The sequence below is a fragment of the Lactuca virosa genome, chromosome 4 (assembly GCF_052849685.1).
Source record: "Lactuca virosa cultivar CGN04683 chromosome 4, Lactuca_virosa_CGN04683_v6, whole genome shotgun sequence".
NCBI classification, from domain to species: Eukaryota; Viridiplantae; Streptophyta; class Magnoliopsida; order Asterales; family Asteraceae; genus Lactuca; species Lactuca virosa.
Genome location: NC_136429.1, coordinates 425874665 through 425897587, shown reverse-complemented (window position 1 = coordinate 425897587; position 22923 = coordinate 425874665). Strand labels below are relative to the sequence as shown.

At 33.5% G+C, this 22923-nt stretch overlaps 1 protein-coding gene and 1 long non-coding RNA gene across 2 annotated transcripts; both read left to right on the top strand.

Annotated features, from left to right (window-relative positions):
* Positions 1 to 18820: 18820 nt before the first annotated feature.
* LOC145169134 (uncharacterized) lies at positions 18821 to 20088 on the top strand. The gene is made up of 3 exons (XR_013742326.1): positions 18821 to 18974; positions 19565 to 19602; positions 19873 to 20088. It is a non-coding gene; the product is annotated as an uncharacterized LOC145169134 (long non-coding RNA).
* A 915-nt stretch (positions 20089 to 21003) lies between these two features.
* On the top strand, positions 21004 to 22850 carry LOC145109013 (protein PAL OF QUIRKY-like). Its single transcript, XM_079046115.1, has 2 exons — positions 21004 to 21878; positions 21983 to 22850. Exons 1-2 carry the CDS (start codon positions 21076 to 21078, stop codon positions 22596 to 22598), a joined length of 1419 nt encoding a protein of 472 aa, XP_078902241.1. The 5' UTR covers positions 21004 to 21075; the 3' UTR covers positions 22599 to 22850.
* Positions 22851 to 22923: the final 73 nt, after the last annotated feature.

The window sequence follows — 22923 nt, the reverse complement described above, 5'->3', positions numbered from 1 at the left end:
CTCATATATGGCATACTCCAGGGTTCGTTGGCTACAACACAAACCAGTACAACCTCAACCCAACCCGCACAATATGGCGACATATAACAGATAATATCATACACAGATAAACAGACAGTGTCACAGGTAGTCCTACAGATCTACTAAACTAACATATCAAGACCAGCATAACCATACTAGCATGCATATCTATTCCATACTCAGCATATCAACAATATCAGGCTATCAACCAAAGGGTCGGCCTTGGTACCTTCGACCCGAAAGTACAGTGAGGAAAACTCATCTCGAATGCAGAAGCTCCCCGAAAGTAAGTTCTTAGCTGATGCCCTGACGGCTTCCGAGCTATCAATACCAATCAAAACACCCAATTAGCAATTGGGTTCCATGTCATAATCCATAATCCATACTTGGGGTAAAATGACCATTTTACCCCTGACCCAACATGCACCAAAACTGAGGCCCAAACGAAAAGATCCATAAAGGCCCACTAATGGCCCAATTTTCAAAATTGGGACCAACCCCATATGGGTCTTATCCTAAGCCCATATTTTCCTTAAATCCAAAACAGGTTACCACAAACACCCCTTGGGATAAACTTCGTCAAAGATATAAGTTAAAAGTCAAAGTCAACGGTCCAAGTTGACCCAACTCTTCGAGTTGTCCTTCAACTCGTCGATTTTCTCCATCAATCTGTACATATCGAGAAAAGCCAAGTCAACTCGCCGAGTTTATTCACCAACTCGTCGAGTTCCTATATTAATCTGAAAATATCACGGAAAACCGAGTCAGCTCGTCGAGTTTTTCCATCAACCCGCCGAGTTCGCCAGAAACCCACCACTTAACACATTAAACACTTAAGCACATTTTTTGATGATAATCCTTCTGTTACAACACCATCAAATAGTTCTGGTCCGCTCAAACAACATGTTGTGTCCTCCACCACCACTTCACCTTCTTGTGGTCTTTGTGATGAAGCCCACCTTCATGTTCCCATATCTTATCCGGTCTACCTTGCTCACGGCTCTACCCTCGACCCTGGCCCAAGTCCTCCTATGGACCACGATTAGGCGGATCCTATTTCATCATAGGAACATGTGTCGTCATCTCCTAGTTCGCCTTCGGATGCGACCTACGCTCCTGGTATTACTAATACCCCTCCACCGTCTGGGCATCTGATGATAACTAGGTCTAAAGATGGGATTTTTAAAGCAAAACACCGGGCTGATTTGGTCCATACTCACGCTCATGGGTTGTACTTTGCCCTCTTTGCTTCTACTGATCCGAAAGGCTATAAAACCGTTGCTAATCACCCAAAATGGTTGGCAGCTATACACAACGAAATGGATGCTCTTATCTTAAATAACACATGGACCTTGCTTCCTCGCCCTAAAAATCAAAATATGGTTGGTTGCAAATGGCTCTTTCGTACTAAGTACCATGTTGGCGGTTCAATCGAGTGTCATAAAGATCATCTTGTGCATGCTATCCATACATAATGTTGGACCCTATAGACATTTGAATATCTGATCCTACCCTAAGCCCTTCATCAAACAAGAACGGGAATAAGGCCAAACCAAACATTCTCAAGCTATAAGATCTTAGTTATGTATAACCATGATGCATACACTAAGCAACTACAATAATGATGTCAATTCCATAAAATAAAGGTCCTAGGCTATCATGCATCATATAATCAGGCAATTCTATCATGCAATTCTTGAAGATCCCTAGCCTATCACTAGCATGTTGTTCTAACATATCACGATATCAATAATAGAGTGGTATTTTGGGGTCTACTTACTGGCTCAAGGCTAATCGTACACCTTGCTTCCTCCTAAACCACTTTGAAAATTGTTTTGAAAATCTTTTTCCTTGGTTTGAGATTGGATTCACATGAGTGTTCCTCTAATTCACTCAAACCAAGGCTCTGATACCAACTTGAAACATCCGTAAAAATTCATATAAATTTAAACTTTTTCAACCAACCAAAAATCATAATTGTTTACATTGTAGTTTTCAAAAGAGTTTAAACATCAGAGTTTTTCCCAAAATCACAAAACACAACATGAGGAGGTGCACGATCAACCCTTTTCCTTCCCACGATCATATGAGGTACATGAAACATAATCCAAAACTGTAAGCCCAAAGCTTAGCAAGTTCCCCCAAAATACCAACAAAACAAATAACACATACACATTAACAGCATACTATGGGTCCAATCAACCATCGGGTTAGAATACCCCAAGCCCTTCAACCATCGGGCTGGACTGCCAACACACAATGGGTCCAATCAACCATCAGGTTGGAATACCCCAGGCCCCTCAACCATCGGGTGGGAATGCCAAAATACTATGGGTCCAATCATCCCCGGGATGGAATACCCTAGGCCCTCAACCATCGGGTTGGAGTGCACCAGCCCGTTAGCTTACGCACAAATCAGTGAAGCCTCAGCCACCAACCAAACATGTGCACATAATACAGATAACCATACTAATAACCAACTAGCAAACAAATAAACAGATCTTACAGAGCACTAAGCATAGCATCATCGTATCTACCATGATACTGATCTAAAAGATCACAATAGCATAACATGCACAACAAGGTATCAATCCAAGTGCATCATTGGTGCCTTTGACCCACAAGTACAGTGAGGAAAACTCACCTCACACTGCTGAATCACACTGAAAGTCTATGGCTGCTAGCTCACTAAAATCCTCACACTAAAACAACAAAATAAACATCCAATTAATAAGTGGATTACAATCCTTGACTAACAAACCACACTTAGGGTGAATGGCCACTTTAACATTTCCCTAGATGGGCTAAGACCCAGGCCCAAAACTTGATCCAAAACGCCCAACAAAATAATCACACAAAGCCCATAATTGGCCCAATTTTCCAAATTGGGCCCAACTCCTATTTGGGCCTTACTCCTAGGTTCAACACTCCGCTTGGTCCAACATACTCATAAACAGATGGACCAATAAGGACCTAAACACTCAAGCCCAAAAGGTGGACCAAAACGTTGAAGCCCAAATCGAAAACCCAACAGGCTGAGTACGCGGGGCGTGCTCAGCGTACACTGCCTTGACCGAAAACGTGCCCTTGACTGCCTACGCCTAGCATACACGGTGGCCATTCAAAACGTGATTAAGGACTTATTCCATTCAGTCCAACGTCCAAATTTTAGATCTACGTCCAAAGAGGTGTTCTAAACCATAAAGTTTCCAACTTTATGGTCATGCATGTCTTAATAAAGCCCAACATCAAGATTCTAGGTTGTCTTTGTTGGGTTTTAGTTCAAAAATAGTTTCATAAACTTGAAAAATATGGCAATGGAAGACTTTAATTTTGAAGTAACATAAACATTTTATACCCACCAAGGATCTTCTTGCAAGTTATAGAAAGATTTAAACACCAACCAAAGAAGAGGTGAAGATATGACAACCTTTGTAGTGCTTTGGGTCCTCTTGGTAGGCTTGGAAGTTGATGAAGAATGTGGCACCTTTGAGACACCAACAATGACTCAACTTGATGTAGATGCTAGTCCAAAACTCTTGAACTCTTAAGCTTGAAGTTCATAACCAATATAAACTTCAAGAGAGCAAAAGATATGCAAGTAATCTTCAATAAATCAAAGCAAATAAGAGAGGGAGAGTCTCCTAGAGAGCTCTCAGCCATGGAGAAGAGAAGAAGGAATGAGCACTCTTTCAAGAATGCAAGCCTCATATTTATATGAAAAAAGTGAAGGTATTAACCATTAGTCCTTAGCACTTTAAGCAAACTTGTCCCCCATTGTCGTAAGCATGTCTCCCATACCTTTAAAGCATGATTAGACAAGTCATACACTTCTTCTTTTTATGCATATCTCGAAAATTGCATAAAAAAGAAGAAAGAAAGTCAAACTTTTATAAACTCTTTTATAAAATATAAACCTTGTCTTTTAGGAAAAAGACAAAAGGATTCAACTAGTCCAAAAGTTTGTACATGACTTATAAATCATACCATATGATATATACTAATTTACTTACTAATGGAATTTATTATTTCCATGAAATAAATAATTTCCAATTTAATTATAAGAGTTTTATTGAATATTTATTAAAATCAATTTCTAATAAATAATCAATTGTATCAAGTTGTTGTCAGTGTGCCTCATTAGTATCATATGTTATTTAGCAATATCACTTTAATATGACTATTGAGCATATTATATCTTTCATTCTCCCACTTGTGCAAGACTCATATTGGACTGATATAGACAGTGGCGAACGTCTAGCAACATTTCACTGCCCCTAAGACCATACGACTGTTTGTGCCATTCTATCAATGACCAATTCCCAAAAAGCTCAAAGCTACAATTGGTGTATAAGGTAAGTTTATCAGTTATCCCTTTGCTACAGACATCATGTAGAACATGAGATGCGGATCGCGATCAATCTCATTAGTTGTTCAACTTTTGGTAAGGCACCTTAGATGTCTAACTCTCAACACATAAGAGGAACAAATCCCATCTTGACTACATAAGCTTCTTGCATAGTTCACACCATACCTGAAAATGGCTTTTATAACTGCACGGATAAGGAAGAACATTTGACCATTTCAAATCATAGTACTTCCCACACTTAAGTCCCACTATGTATCTTAGGTGTTAAGGATACAAAGATAGTACCTTTTAATCAAGTATCATTCACGATAGCGATCCATGAGATGATCTTGATGCCGGTCAGTTCAATACTAGTTCTCTGACAAGTACGTATGAAACTTGGTTACAACCACTTTCCTACTTTCATCTAGTGAGAGTCAACCAATCGAATTTATATTAGTCTTACATCATAATTGCTCCCATAATTATAACCGACTATGAACCTTTAGAATAATAACATTATTCATGGATTAAACATGTTAATATAGAACACAACAAGTATTAATGTGATGACTATATACCAATATATCACAAAATTATTTAATATTTGTTGTTATAATGTTCCAATATCCAAATACTAAATCCAAATCAAAAATCCATTTCTAGAATAATAAAGTCTTATAGCTGAAGTGTGACCATTCATACTTAGCTCAAAAGAATGACTTCACTAATGGATCTGTCAAAATTTAATTTGTGTGAATTATGTAAATATTATCATCTCTATACTTAACTTTACTCTAAGTATAGTTAAATATCTTGGAGAATATGATTGGTGTTCTTTCGTGACATAGAGTCTCTTAGCTTGATTAAGTATACTCTCGAAGTCACAAAGATTTCTATGTGATCCTCGAATGGCAGAAATCAACATAGTTTTTCAATGATTCCATTCATCCAATCATATTTGAATTCAACTTCTAAAGTAGTGTATTATTATTTTTGTAGTAGATTATGTCATTATGTTTTTCTTGAACCTCATTCCAACAAAACTTACCCTGCATTCCATAACGTAGTCAAAATCCAATTATAATTCATAATTATTTATATCTGTTTAGAAATTAACATCTTGTGTAGCTCTTTCATAAAGATCCTTTCTAAACTGATCATCTCATATACATTCTCTTAGTTCTTCTAAAGTACTCTTAGGATGCTTTCTTAGTCATCCAGTGACTTAACCATGTATTCAATAAGTATCCTATGACATGCTTACAACATGATCAAATACCATGTCCTATGCATAATATGGTGTAAATGAAGAATTTATTTGCCAAGAAAATAGAATATTAATCATTTCATCTAGTTCAAGCCTATGAGCTATGTACTTTTGAGGCTAGCTCAAACTAGTGTCATACGACAATGCCAAGAATTCTCCAAAAGAATCTTGTGTCATGATCCCTTTCAATATATTGCCAATATATGTATAAGGATATGCAACTTTTAATATTCATATTATCTATCCCTTATAGATTTTACATTCCAAGAATGTATCTTCTCCTTCCTAAGTCTTTCATTTTAGAAACACTTTCTGAGTCAAGGTGAAAACGACCTTGCTTAGTCAAAATGTGATTTCAAAGATTAAGTATGTCTTATTCATACAAGATTAGGAATTTCACTATGCTCCCACTAGTTCTTAGTAAACACACATGTTCTATTCATTTTGATATAAAACATACTTTGTGGTTTTACATAAAATGATGATTGTAACATTAAGATGTTTGCTTTATATCCAAAAGTGGATCTCAAGCTCTACACATTTTGTTAGGATAACATGGATCAAGAAAACCTCCAGGCTAATCTATGTAGATATGTTCTAGTAGATGTCTATTAAGAAAAGCGGTCTTTCTTGAAATCTATTTACTATATCTCATATTAAGAATATGAATATATAGTAAACAATATCCTTATTGATCTAATCATAGTTACTTGTTAGAAAGGTTTGATCATAGTCAATGTCATGAGTATGATGAGGACCATAGTCAATGGCATGGGTATAAGAAAATTCTTTTATTACAAGTCTTGATTTAAATGTGTATGGTTATCCATGTAATTTATTCTTTCTAGAAGAATCATTTTCTCCTTCTAGCCTTGTTATAGAGATAAATTTTAATCAAGCCCATACTTGATTCTCATACATGGATTACATCTCATGTTCATGACTCTAAGTCATTTATCATATTCGAGATCTGACATAACATCTTGGTATTTGATGGATTTTCCAGAAACCATCAATAAAAGCTCATCAATGAGATATTCCACATTTCTCAAGTCATAGACAGGGTCGGTCCATTGTTTTTTACTACCCGGGGCTAGATAAGAATTGTATGCCCTTATATATATATATATATATATATATATATATATATATATATATATATATATGCCATACGATAAAGAAGAATTGTCTATAAAATATTTATAAAATCAAAAATGAAGTAAATTTGATAATCAAACAAATAGTACAAGCAAAAACTTACAAAATCACCTAAAATGATGTCTTTATGTATCTTTTGAAGCTAAAACATCTATTATTTTACAATAATCAATATTTTCTAAAAAATCACTTTCGATACTTAAAATTGCTAATATATTCAATCTTTTCTTGAGTCATGGTACTTCGAATATACGATTTTAAGAGCTTCAATTTTGAAAAACTTCTTTCCGCGGAAGCAACCATAACCTGCACAATCAACAATATCATATACACAACCAACACATTAGTGAACATATCTATTATTCTTGCATACTCCACTCTTCTTGTTCTCTTTTTGTTTTCTATTTTGAGTAGCACCTAATGGTTGTTTTCAGAGAAACATATTTAAAACTCAACAAATCTAATTATAAAATTTAAGCAACAAAAAGATACAACCTGTCCAAAGTTTATGTTTTTCTCCCTTCAATATATCAAGAGATCTGAAAATTAAACCACATAATAAAAAATAAGAATCTATTTTTCAAAACTATTATATATTATAACAATGGAATAAATTTATACTTTTTTGCTACCTCTCTAAAAGTACAGATAGTCAAAAAAACATAAATAAGAACTCATATGTTCAATAAATAATTAAACGTCTTTCTGCTTCCTGATTCACATCAAAAAACAAGAACACAAAAGTTTAGAAGACAAATTAAAAAAATGATGAGAAGACATAGATTTCGATTTAAAGATTAGAGAAATTTATAGCTTTCAAATGATGAGAAGACATAGATTTCGATTTAAAGATTAGAGAAATTTATAGCTTTCAACTACGTCTAAAAGTCAGGCCAGATAGTAAAAAAGACATAAATCAGAACTCAAAAGTTCAATAGATAATTAAATGTCTTTCCTCCTCCCCATTCACATCAAAAAAACAAGAACACATCGGTTTAGAAGACAAATTTAAAAAACGAGAATGCAACAAGTTTTTTACCTAAATTAGATACAAACCAACAACAGTCTGACTTAGAATCTAAAGCTCAAACAGAGGAATCAGATACAAAGCAGCATCAGATTTTAACTTCAATTAATCATATAATCTTTGGGACTTTAACACTTTTAACTGCACTCGAATTCAACATGTAAAGATAAAAAAAATTCACACAATAAAAGAAAAGAACCCAGATATCAGAAACAATTAAGAAAATACGAAGTAAAGAAAAACTAAAAAAGTACTCACTGAAGAGTGAAGAGATTCATTCATTCGGAAATCAGAAAAATCCAATAGGTGACAGGTCCTTTCTTTAATTCTTTCGTCGTCCTGATGCTTCATGTTGTAATGCCTAATCGGAACTCGGAACTCGGATTGCGAGATTGAAACTTGAAAAAAATCAAACTCTGAGCGCATGTTATGCTCGATTGAATGCATAAAAGGTTTAGAGAGATCGAGAGAAAAGAAATCATATATCTATTTGATTTAGAATGCAAAATCGAGAATAGAAATCATATACCGATTTACTGATTTAGAACTTGACTCCTCGATCTCCACATATCGCTCAACGATTTTCAGTTTTCAAGGCTGTTACCGATTACCGATTTTGACGATTGAAAATCTCAAAGAACTTTGATTATTTGTTGGACGCTTTCTGTGAAATTATGCCCCCAGTACGTTGATTTTTCTTGGACACAAATCACAAGTGGATTGGACTTAATATTGGGCCAACATAGTATATATAGTAATGCATATTGTATAAAAATTATGCCCCCATATTTTTTATGCCCTGGGCCTTGGCCCAACCCGCCCATGTATTGGGCCGGCCCTGGTCATAGATGATTTCTACCACTAATGAGAACAATTTGTGTTTGTGAATAGATATTATTCAATTTTAACAATCCTTGTTAAAACTAGTTCCAACTATTATTACATAAGGTTATGGTTCTTGAGCTGCTTCAAGTTCCGTGTACCTCCCACTTGCTTTGTCATTAGAAGCTTGTTTTCTACTAACTTAGCTTTCACAAGAATAAAAGAACCTATTCTTGGTGGGTTAGCATATAACAATCTAAGACACATTTAGAGTATTATGCAAATATGTATTTAGTAGATTTTGGGTTTAGAAGCTTTAGTCCAACATAGGCTTTAAATCCATAAAACATTTAATAAGATATGGATGGAGCCTTTCCATACAAAATCTTATAAAGTGTCTAATCCACTTATTAGTTGGTATTTGTATTCAAGATACAGTTAATAGTGATTGGAGTATTATCCCAAAAAGATTAAAGGAGGATATTTCTACCGATTAGAAAGAAAATCATACCTAGTAAGATTTAATTCATCATTTATTATCATTAATGCCTTAGATGGTTCTTACTGGTTTGTATCTCAACTTTTGAAATCTTCAACAAAGATTTCACAATTATGTTTTACCACGTAAAATATAATTAAAACTACTATAGTTGTTCACAAAGTTGATTTGGTATCTTATGCTTAATCTCAGACATTCATTAGAAAGGAAGTCATACACCAAAGTGTCTAGTTCCTTAATCATTTTCTCTACACCTTAGTGAAAGTTTCATTAGGAATCCTTTACATATAAATAAGGTTCACATATGTCAAATAAACTACATTATTTGCCTTCAAAGATCCATTTCTTGAAGTTGGAATATGTGAATGCCATTTATATAATAAGGATAACAACGTCAAAGATGAGTTTGACTTAAAACAAGTTTAAGTCAAAAGTGCTTGTATATAGAACTTAACTTTATTTATGAAATGTTGATATTTACTTCACAACTATATTAAGAGATCTAGTCTCATAAATAGAAGTTAATCATTTCAGAATATGAATATTATCGTTATGAAAAACGATTAAGTAAATGATCAAACATTTGATAAAATAACTGAGACATAAATTTAGACATGCTATATTAAAACAGTCATTGTTCCAAAACAAATATTGTTTTACATTACAAGTAATTTTTGTTCTAAACATAAATAATAAACTAAACTTTGAGAGTGTAGTTCCTACTTGATTGTGCTCAGCTTGGTTACTCTTCGGTAAATATTTGCAAGCCATTTACAAATATTAGATTAACATTTAAGTACCAAGTACCTAAGTGTTATATGAAAAGTATGAGTTCTATCTAGTATATACAAGAAGTACTAGTCTCTTCCAGACTTTCTTTCCTAATAAGAGGAGTAAATCCTCTTCCAGTGTCCAGTTTCTTCACAAAAGAAACAAGATCCATCTATGTAGGCTTTAGTAGATTTCTTGGGCTTAAAGGTGTTTAGTCCATAAAACATGGGCCTCTTAGATCACACTAGGTGACTCTTCTGCCTTGCATTATTCCAATGTTTAAACTAGATTTAAACAAAATATCACTGTATTTATTGGAATATTGCTTGACCTGTTATGTAATCAGATATATGTTTAATTTATCCAAGATTTCCTAGAAGTGATGAATAACTATTCCTAGCTTGATGTTAGAAGCATCTTAAGCATCACAGTGATGCCTTTACTAGGTATCATGTTCAGGTTTAATTTCTCAAAGAAAATAGTTTAGGACTAGGACCTTAAAGTGTATACAGTTTCATATCTCTTACGAGATTCTCTCTTAAGACATGAACTGATTCATTGAAGTTGTATCTATTGAATGTTATTGTTTCATTAAGTCATTAAAGAAAAATGACAATACATGATAATGATAATGGATTACTTAACTACAAAATTTTTAACAAAATTCATTTAGTATTTTCAATATTTAATTATCAAAGTCTAGGATCCAAGTTGCAAAAAAAAAAATGGTTAGGTATCCTTTATCTCATCCATTTGAATTCAACTCGGTAGATATCGATTATCAATTATATATTGCTATATAATTCCTAGATTTATGGGATCTCTAATAACAAATTTAATTAGACATGTTTGATCTCATCTATGTCTCAGAACTCTCTTGCTTAGGTATCCTTTATCACAAAAGATTTCCGATCAAATCGTCCAATTTGAAAAACTTGTGTAATCGGCCTATAACCTGGTTATAGAAATCGCGAATACACCTTAACCATCAAAAGATAACACTAAGCAGTTAGGTATCCTTTATCCCACTAGTGCATACAAGAGACGTGCGGGTGTTTAGCAAAAGGATCGCATAGATTTGAGGTTTCTAAAAAAGGGTCTTTATATGTTTTATAATTCTAGTTTAAAAACATATGATATCATGGTTATTACATGCATATAATAAAACATAGTATCAATTTTTCAAAAGAAAAACACTTTTAAAGGTTCTATATATAAAAAGCTAGTTTTTATATAATTTGACACAATTCAATTTTAATAACCGGTATTAAGTTTGAGTGCATTTGAACCTTTTATATCTTTAATAAAACTTCATTTTATTACTTATATATTTGGAGTTTGTATAAGTTATAAAAATCACCGTTTTAAAACTTATAATTGAGTATTTCAAAATTTGCCGTTATTAACGCTTTTATAAAACTGGATTTTATTTTAAAATAATAACTTGTTACATCTTATGTCCAATTTTGATAACCCAAACTCCATGTGATGTTTATTTTTCTTCAAAATTATTTTAGCATGTGAAAAACTAATTTATCAACCACGCATAATAATTGCATAAAATAAATAACACAAACATGCATAGAAAGATATGTGCATAAACATAACCAACTAATGACATTTTGTGAGCCAACACAAAAGATGCCAAGTCCATTCCTAAAGGGACATTTAAGGGGACCAAGAATCTTCTTGCAATGTTGTTGTAGCAGCTCCTACTTGAGTAAGAACTCATTGCTTGCAAAAGATTGGAAAAACTTCTTCAATGCTAAAATTCAGCAACTGTCACTAAAAGCCAACAACCCTTTGTGAACAACATTAGTGACACTTTTCAAAAAATGTCACTGAAAATCCTGCACACATTTTAGACTTGAAAATTGCTCTTTTGTCTTCCAAAAATGGTTCCAACTTGATTTCTTGTTACATTTTTGTACAAATAAATTAATTCTAAAAACCAATCTATTACTTTACAAAAACAACCAAGAAAAGCTAATCTATTTAATTATTACATACCATATGAATTATTACATACCATATGAATAAATAAATTATTTCAACCATTTTATAACAAAAATAACCAACACAACAACATAACTACACATTGGTCCTTGGCTAGTTTATGCATATCATATACATCAATATACACATCAAACAACCTTTGTTTTTCTAAGACAACTTTAAATGACAAAAGATGCATGAAACTTTTGTCACATAACATAACAAAAAAAAAGTTGTCACAGAAAATATGTATGAACTTCTTTTTTATACAAAAACAAGTTATCCATATTCTCCAAAAACTAAGATTTCCAAAAATCAAAAAATCTAACCAAACTTGCAAGATGGCTCTGATACCAATTGTTGGGTTTTAGTTCAAAAACAGTTTCATAAACTTGAAAAATATGGCAATGGAAGACTTTAATTTTGAAGTAACATAAACATTTTATACCCACCAAATATTTTGTTGCAAGTTATACAAAGATTTAAACACCAACCAAAGAAGAGGTGAAGAAATAACAACCTTTGTAGTCCTTTGGGTCCTCTTGGGAGGCTTGGAAGTTGATGAAGAATGTGGAACCTTTGAGACACCAACAATGAATCAACTTGATGTAGATGCTAGTCCAAAACTCTTAAACTCTTAAGCTTGAAGTTCATAACCAATATAAACTTCAAGAGAGCAAAAGATTTGCAAGTAATCTTCAATAACTCAAAGCAAAGAAGAGAGGAAGAGTTTCCTAGAGAACTCTCGGCCATGGAGAAGAGAATAAGGAATGAACACTCTTTCAAGAATGCAAGCCTCATATTTATATGCAAAAAGCGAAGGTATTAACCATTAGTCCTTAGCACTTTAAGCAAACTTGTCCCCCATTATCATAAGCATGTCTCCCATGCCTTTAGAGCATGATTAGACAAGTCATACACTTCTTCTTTTTATGCATATCTCGAAAATTGCATAAAGAAGAAGAAAGAAAGTCAAACTTTTATAAACTCTTTTATAAAATATAAACCTTGTCTTTTAGGAAAAAGACAAAAGGATTCAACTAGTCCAAAAGTTTGTACATGACTTATAAATCATACCATATGATATGTATTAATTTACTTGCTAATGGAATTTATTATTTCCATGAAATAAATAATTTCCAATTTAATTATAAGAGTTTTATTGAATATTTATTAAAATAAATTTCTAATAAATAATCAATTGTATCAAGTTGTTGTAAGTGTGGCCCATTAGTATCATATGTGATTTAGCAATATCAATTTAATATGACTCTTGAGCATACTAGATCTTTCAGTCTTAAACACTAAAGACCTCATGCATGCACCAAAAGGACCAAGATAGCATTTTTATGACTTATTGCACCTGATTTCTTCCGAAAGGACGGATCATTTGGTCTTAGAGTAACATATAATCATTAACACCAAGAAAAGGGACCAAAACACATAGATTTCCACCATGGCAAGATCTAAAAGAATACAAAGCAAGATTGAAGCTTTATACCTTATGGAGCTTCTCAAAAGGGTAGAAATCCCACATCTACAAGTTGCTCCTCACCAAAGCTTCCCCGAGGATCTTCTTCCTCTAACACACCAAGAGCACACCAAAAATCAAACACTAGAGCTCAGAGAGGCACACTCAAAGATTAGGGTTTGCAAAAACGTTCCAAAGGAGTGAAGGCTAAAAGGTGGAAAGGAAATGAGCAAACATGATGCTTAAATACTCTCCAAACCGTAAAATTTAGGGTTTCCTTCTGACGTGAGTACGCCCATCGTATGTGAGTATACAACCTTCATACTAGGGCTCACCCTAGTACACTCAGCATACACACATGTACGCTTAACGTACTCCTCCAGCTCAATTTACCAAAATGCCACTAGGGCTTCAAGGCATAATTCTTGGACTTAAGGATCAAATGGACTTATAATTTAAACCAATGGATGAATTTGAAAATACCTGAAAACCGGGGTGTTACATTGACTTTTAGTCAAACGCCTAGTCTTGGAAGAAAAGCTAAGGGTGTACTTTATATGGCTATATAGGTGGTTGGTAGCATTTGTGTTCGCAACAGTAGTAGTAGTTATAGTTGATCATCGTTCGATAGACGAGTCTCTTTACTATACTCGTGGGTCGAAAGCACCAATGTCTGCCCACTGTATTATGTTTGTAGGATGATAGTGATCTTTGTAATACTTACTGTTATGCATGTATGTGTTTGTTGTCTTTGTGACTCTTGCTGATATGATCGTATGCTTAGTTGTAAGGGTGAAATAGACTTAGTACCGGTCGAAAGAGACCGAAGGTGGTAAAATAGATCTAGTACTGGTTAAAAGAGACCGAAGGGGATGAAATATACCTAGTACCGGTTGAAAGAGACCGAAGGGGGTAAAATAGATCTAGTACTGGTTAAAAGAGACCGAATGGGATGAAATATACCTAGTACCGGTTGAAAGAGAGTGAAGGGGATGAAATAGACCTAGTACCGGTTGAAAGAGACCTAAGGGGGGGGGGGGGGGTGAAATAGACCCAGTTTAGTTTCGAACTATTATGTATGTATGGTATGGGGTATTTTGGGGAAATCGCTAAGCTTTGTGTTTACAGTTTTATGTTTATGGTTTTAGGTACTTCCGGTTCGAAAGGAAGGGCTTGACATGATCGCACCACATCCACCAACATTCCGCATTTTTTGACATGATTTCTACTCTGATAACTACTTTATGCATTATCATGTTTTGATGGATCTTTGAAATGAATAAATTATGTTTATGTTGGTTTTAAAAATGAAATTTTTACTTAGTAATTTTTGGGACGTTACACCTCCAGCTGCCCTGCCCTAATATCATCCACCTCACGATTCAGGGAATACATCTCCCGACGAAGACTTTTTCTTAACTAACGCAGGTCCCCATTGACTTCCTCCCTGATAAGGGAAACCTCAAGTTGTAGTTGGGGAAGAGTGATATCGGTGTCCTGTGGCTCAACTGCATTATGCCCATTAGAGATACACACCAAAACTGGGTCCTCGATTCGAAAACGATCTGATCCGAAAACCGGTTTTGGTCAAAACTGGATTTGACTAAACCAGATCAGAATAGATCTGATCCACCAGATTGAAACCGAATCCTAATCCTATGGAAAAATCAGATTTGATATTGGATTGTAAACCGGATTTGATAATAATCGGATCAAAATCCGCCCCAAAATCCACTAAAACCCATTAAAAACCGGTTTGAAATCGGATTCAGATTTTGGTTAGAACCGGATCAGATTTTGACCAGATCCGGATTGGATTTTGACAGGATCGAATTTAGCATGATGCAATCAAAACTGGATCGTATGGAAACAGATCCTGCATTTTTGCACCTCTAATGCCCATTCTCTTATATGTGACGACGATATTCGAAGGACCAACTGTGGCGCGGCGAAGTAACAAAAGGCATGGTTGTCGTAATTAGGGTATAAGTTTTTTTACGAGATTAGGCCAAGAAAATTAGTAGTTGTGATCCTTTTAGGGCACAAAGATTCATTTTATAAGCATTTGGGGTAATGAACGGTCTGAAACAAGCTCCTTAAGACTTTATGTCTAAAAGGTCGTCGTATCGTCAAAGACATAACTAAGCTGACTTAAGTTACTTCATGTCCAAAATGACGTCGTATTGTCCAAGTCAAAAATGAGTTGGCTTAAGTTGCTTATGTGGTTCTATTAACCGGTTAAAAAAAGGTTAATGGGATTTAATGGACAGGTCACTAAACAGTTTGTTCCTTTAAAAAGCTCGAAAAAAAACTTTAAGGACTAAATGGGCAAAGTTGAAATACATAATAGGGCTAACATGTCATTTTCCCTTATGAAATAAACATAGACTAAGAATTATATACATATATATATATATATATATATATATATATATATATATATATATATATATATATATATAAGTTACCATAACAAACCTTCTGCTATTATCAAAATACTTCTATGGTTATCTTGAATATGAAAGTTCTTCTCCTTATTTTTATTTTAAAACTCCAAATTCATTGATCTTAAACATTTTCAGAATTACTAAGACCGACTTAGTATGAAGCCTCGTTGATCTTCTTTTAAGTAGATAAAAACTCCAATAAGATAAGTTGTTCATGTAACGCCCGAGATTTTCATATATTTTAAAATAAGAACATACCCAAATTTTTCACATTTTATACATCAAAACCATAGGTTTACTTTAGTATTTACAAACATAAGAAGTAAATACCAATACTAAGTGTTCAGGTATTACAAAGTTTTACATAAAAAGACGATAATTTTATTAGACCAACTCCTACTTCTCCATAACCGCCATTCTTTTTCTTAGGGTAATGTTTCATGCTTTCCACAATTACACTCATAATATAAGCATAAGCTTAATGATTAACTTAGTTGTAACATTATCACATTATAATATAATATTAATATATAATCATATTAATTCAACTAAAATCAATAACATGTAACACATTTACTATGAATCTTTATATACTTGTTTACTCCTTTGAATATTATTACTTGTTAGGAGGCTTACATATTGTTTAAACATGCCACAATACTCATATGAGATTTATCATCTCATAGGGCAAACTCCTTGAATGCTTTTAGTGTGATCGACTTATACTCTTTATAAGTCTTACTAAATTATCTCATCAAAACACCTTTAATGACACTTTATATCAATACAGATATAATTATACAATTCTAATTGTATTTCACAATATATCATATGAGTTAAGGTTAAATTACTCACATTGTATTTATTGAGAAGAACTTGCTCAAACTCCTTAAGATCTCGTCTTAATTCTAGCTCTTACTTCACCAAAACCTATGTAATAACACATCTCTTAAGTGTTATAACTCATCATATGATTTCTCTTATAAGTTTCATAACATCAAAATATTAAAATCATAATACTTTATTATGCAATAATCTCAATAGCTTCATATCTAGATAACTTAAGTGTCTTATTGCATTAAGACACAAGCTTTCATTACAATAACACTTTCTTTCTCACCTTATGTTTCCATTTTCTTTACTTTGTCCGAATTCACATTTATACTACATCTCACATAACTTTAAATACTCAAATCACTTAGGTGCCATGAATTTATCATCTATATAACTCCATTGAACATGATATAAACTCATTTGATCAAAACCATAAATTTCAATTTCTAGGGTTCACAACAATTTCACTTCCAATTCAAGTAATTAGCTATAGTTCACCATTCAATTAACTTAAATTAATATTATTATAACTTTTATCTATTGTCACAAATCAAATTGTCAACATATGAATCGATCACCATAATTAGGGTTATTAAACCCCAAGATCATATCATGCCTAAATCACAAATTAATTAGTATATAGAACTTAGTTGATTCTAAAAGTGTTTGACAACACTTTGGAAGCCTCCTCTTGATTCCTATTTGCCTTCCTTTGAAAATCTGCTCAAAATCTTATTTCTTTATATTGCTCTGTCATGGAACAAAAAGAGTGATTAATGGGATTAAAAACAACTCGTGTCTGTTTTATCTTATTTTTATCACATTAGCGACTTTGCGCCATGATAATTGTATGTTTACGTCGCGACTTGTGTTGTGCCATGTCCTCTTTGTTGCTTCGTTACTTCTTCACCTTATACGACACTTTTATTGTCTGTCACTAAAAACTTTGTCACAAAAGTTATGGCATCCTACTTCCAGCGCATCGCGTCTTTCCTCTTTTGCGCCATGATTTTATGAAAGTACATTGTCGTCACTGTTCATTTTACGTCAACCACTTTCTCATTTCGAAATGCCGCCGCGACTCCCTCATTCGCCGCACCACGAAATTTGATGCATGAATAAGTTTTTCATTTTTTTCTACGTTACCCGTGCTTATAGACTTCTACTTCTTAACACAGTAAGCTCTTTACTCTAGACAATTTTTGTTTAGAAATACATGTTAGAATCACACAACTCCAATAACATTAACAAAGTTACTTAAGAACTTAGAAAATTCACAAAATTACCAAAATACCCTTTTTGGTCAAAATATACTCAATACAACATCATTTTAGTTTTTAACATACATTTTTTATATTCTAAGTTTATATTACACTAATTATAATGTATCAAAAAACGAGTGTCACAGTCCAACATTTAGACAATTCAGACCGTCAAATCAATCTAAGTTGTCTGGGTCAGCCAAAGTCTTTAATATAAAACTTAGTTAACTTAGGTTGACTATAAAATGCCACCTTATGTATATAAGTCTTTGAATATCATAAAATCAAAAGGTTCAATCGAAGCAAATGGTTATAAGTTTGGAACATTGATAAATAAAAAGGACCAAATAATAGGTAAATTGGTCATTTACATACTTTTAACGGTGACTTCCTATTAAAGTTATACTATGGTTAAACTTTTGGAACTTAAGTTAAAACTATGAATTGTAATATACTAATGGGATTATTTATATAATTTATTTTAGTTTATCTATTTCTATAATTTACTCTAGTTTATAAAAGAATAAACCCAATAATTATTATTATATATAATGAAAAAGAAGTGTCATACAAATAGTATAATTTGGAGTTTTAGACATAGACACAATACTTTAGCATGCTGGTAGGTTTGGTATATATATATATATATATATATATATATATATATATATATATATATATATATATATATATATATATATATATATAGGTTTAAATGTGGATGAACAAATATTATGTGGATGTAGGGATTAATATGGGTCGAATATTATTTAATTTTAATAAATAATTAACTAAATCATCTACCCTTAAAAATTTAGGTAAATTACTCTATTTAAAACCCTATTTCCTCTTCCATTGACACCCTCAAAATCTTATCCCTCCCGTTCCATTGACCTTCGGCCCCATCATTGTCAATCAACGCATATCGATCCGATGTCATCCTTCTCTTCAAGAATTCTATGATCATGTGGAATCTCTATCCCAATTAACGATTACACTATCCTAATTAAGGATGTGTTCATGTTGTTGAACGATGGGAGGTCAAAAAAGTAAGTGTAATTAACTTTTCTTTTATATATGTATATCGTGTTGTTTTAATCGGATTTCCCATTTGTTCATAGTAATTAACTTTTCTTTTGTTTGACATTATATAGATATATGTTAACATTGAATTTAACTAATTGCAATTTTGCTTTTGAATTGTTAAGTTCACAAATTAGAAGTTAACGAACAAAATATTGGAGGCGATGGTCTCAAAGCTCTTGTATTTTTTTATTTTAAAAAGAGATCTTGTTGAAAAATGTTCATCCAAAAACATTGACTGTTTGGACTCAATTTTTTTTATGGTGATTATAATTGTAAAACTACATAATTATGCATACATTCATAGTCATAATCAAGGAACAATATGATTTTTTATTATTAGGTCACATTAGTCATTTTAAAAATGTTCATCAAAAAACGTTCAATAATTTTTGTTCTCCTTTGTATAATGTGGATTTTTGTTGACTATTTGGACTCAATTTTGTCATTTAATATGGATTTTTGTTGCATAGTCTCCTTTTAGTTGCAATTGTAATGTAGGCACTGTTAAAATAGTTTGCACAATGATAATTACATGTGTAATTTTTTTTTTCAGGAAATAGGAAGCTGAGGTTGGGAATCCATTAGATTTGGGTAAGTAAAGCTATATATTTTTTTCTTATATATGTAGGTAGAAAGATTCATATTTTGCTTTGAAAGTTGCGACTTTTGTTTTACATATTAGGGTCAATGAGCTAATTCTTTGTTGGATTTCAACTAGAATTTATATCTCATTATTTAACATATATTACATTCTGTTAGAACTTATAGTTTTATTCTTTTACAATGTATTCTGAAATGAATATATTTTTGGAGTCATATTTTTTGAAATGATTTCTTATATTTGTATGTGTTTTGTTTCAGGACCACTCAGAATATAGCAAAGTTATTTAGAACAACAATGGTGGATGGAAATTAAGAGACAATTTCATGACAATTGAAATTCACGACACCAAAATATCAAAATATAACAGCATGAAACAATAATGAGAATGAAGATTCTTTCATGAATGACATTGTATTCTTATAGAATGAAGATTTTTTCAAGAATGACTAGGTATAAAGCTTGTATTCTAATAATGTGGCAAAAATTAAAAAATAACATTGTATTTTAATAGAATGTGACAATAAAAATTGTTTTTTTGTTTATTTTTGGACCTTATATTATTCGATAATGTTAATAATAAATGATTTTAAGAATGTTGTTATTCTTCAACGTTCAAAAAATTGTTATTCTTCAAAATGTTCATTCAATCAGAATATGTATTCTGTCAGAATTTGTATTCATTCAGAATATGTATTCTATTAGAATATGTATTTTAAACTTTTGGTCCACATTCATCCCTACATCCACACAATACTTACCATCCATATTATAACCTAACTATATATATATATATATATATATATATATATATATTACAAAAGTTGTATTCGTAATTTATAGAAAAAGTCCCTATTTATTTATTTTTACGAAAATTGTTCGTAGTTTATAGTAAAGATTTGACACTTTTGCCACAAGATTTTCATATGTTGGCATGTATGTTCGCCATAAGACTTTTGTATGTTGTCAAGTTTGATCCATTTTTAGAAAATAAATTACAAAACTATCACCGTAACTTATAGAAAAAATCTATATGTCAAATATTTTTACTAACAAATGGTATATGTGTTTAAAAGTTTTTGAAAAGTAGTCTTTACCTACTAAAGAATTTACACGCAAAACGGATATTAGAACTTAAAAGTTTGACAAAGAAAACGAGAAGGAGCAATTTCTGGTTTAAAAATTAATTACATAGCAACAAAAAAGAAGTCGTACACTAGTGGAAATCATAACCAACAAAATTAGAAAAACAAAACTTGTGATAATATAAAATAGTATCTACAAATTTAACTTTTTCTTAAATTTTTTCTTTAATTAAAGGATAAACATGGCAGTGACAGTCCTTATGTCACCTAGCCGTGACCCACTCCACCACCTGCTTATTATACTCTTTCCCTTGCAAGAAAAGCCGTAGCTTACGAAAAACCCCTTCCAGAACCGCTCTCGAGATCTTCTTCACCGCTATGGACCCGCCACCTCTGCCACCAACCACCACCGCCACCACCGTCGAACCTCCCCATTCCCATTCCCACTCCCACTCCCTCCCACCTTTACCTACTCCCAAAATCCGCCTTATGTGCAGCTACGGTGGCCACATAGTCCCCCGTCCACAAACCAAATCTCTCTGCTACGCCGGTGGAGAAACCCGCATCGTCGCCGTTGACCGTCGCACCACAGCTTCCACCATCTCCTCCCTCACACACCATCTCTCTCGGGCTCTTTACGGCAACCGCCCCTTCACGCTCAAGTACCAGCTCCCCAACGAGGACCTCGATTCTCTCATTTCCATCACCACCGATGAAGATCTCCAGAACATGCTCGAAGAACATGACCGAATCGCAAGCTCCCCAACTCCCTCCCGCATCCGATTATTCCTCTTCCCTACCAGACCCGAATCTGTTGGGTCGTTATTGCTTGACCCGAAATCGGAGACCTGGTTTTCTGATGCTTTGAAGAGCACCATGATTATTAACAGAGGGTTGTCTGATGGGTCTGGTATGGGTAATGGTTTAATGGGGATGGATTGTTTGGAAGGGAATGGTGAGAGTTTGATGAACAGTGGGGATTCGGGGAAATGCGGTGGTACTGGTGGTGATTCGGGTTCGGTGCCGGAATCAATGGTGTTGGAAACTTGTTCCTCTTTTGGTTCGATCAATTCGTCGATTTCAGCCTCAAATTTGACCCAAATTGGGGCTAACAATGAAGATGCTGGAGGTAATTTGGTGGATAAGAAGATTAAAGTAGCTGCACCTGGTTCGATTGAAAGGTAATGAAGAACGAATCTCAAGTTATATACTTATGTTCATATCCTCCATGATTTGGCTATGAGTAATAATTACTTAATTAGATAATTTTGTTTTCCATTTATAGTGATAATTCTGTCGCAAATGGTTTTCCCGATCAAAAAGCTCGAATCTATCAAGAACAAATGATTCCTGAATCCGAGAGTATAATCTACAATCCTTCATCCACGATTCAAATGCAAAGGACCTGTCAAGTTTCCGGTTACCAGATACAACACATCTCCGACCAAAGACCGGCGCCGCCGGTTCAATACATTCCCGCCGGACCACCACCAAATTACATTCAATACCCAACCGGACCACTACCAATCTCCTCCTCTTACTACCCAATGTACATGCCCTACCAACAGCCGCCACATCAACCCTACCCCATCTACGTGATCCCCGCAGATCAATCTTACAATATCCCTACTCCGGCTGACATGACCGGAACCCTAACTCGTCCTCCTTTGCATAAAGATACAATGGCGGCGGCTCCACCACCTGAACGAGTGGCGACACCACCACCACAGGTGGGCCCGGTTTATGAAAACGAGTATGATAATGACCTTGTGTATGCTCAGATTTACAAGAGCCAGCCTTCTGTGCCTCCATTTCCGCCTCAAAAGTTTGAAATCGTGAAGAAAATGGAAGCAGTGGCGTTGTCTGATTCCTCTGCACAAATCGGTGCTTCACAACAATAACAGTTTGACCAGTTTCGTTAAGTGTGTGCTTGTGGTTTAGGTATGTTTTTAATGTTCTATTATTTAGTTAAATGTTGCGAAATTACCATTTGTTTATGTATAAGCTATTTAGACAGTATTAGAGCTTGTTCCAGTTATTAATTCATCTTTCCCCCATGTTAATTCTGTATAATATGAATCAAAATTTAAATGATTGTAGTTGAAACTTGAAACCCCTATTATATGGTTTATGCAAAAAGGGCTATTCACTTATTGTCATACAATGATATATATCATGATGTAAAATAAAAAGGGCTATTCACTTATTGTCATACAATGATATCAT

Excerpts from the sequence above, each read along its gene's own strand:
- LOC145109013 (XM_079046115.1), top strand. The coding sequence starts at position 21,076 with ATGGACCCGCCACCTCTGCCACCAACCACCACCGCCACCACCGTCGAA. Across the intron at positions 21,879-21,982 it reads GCACCTGGTTCGATTGAAAG|TGATAATTCTGTCGCAAATG; the intron begins GTAATGAAGAAC and ends TTCCATTTATAG.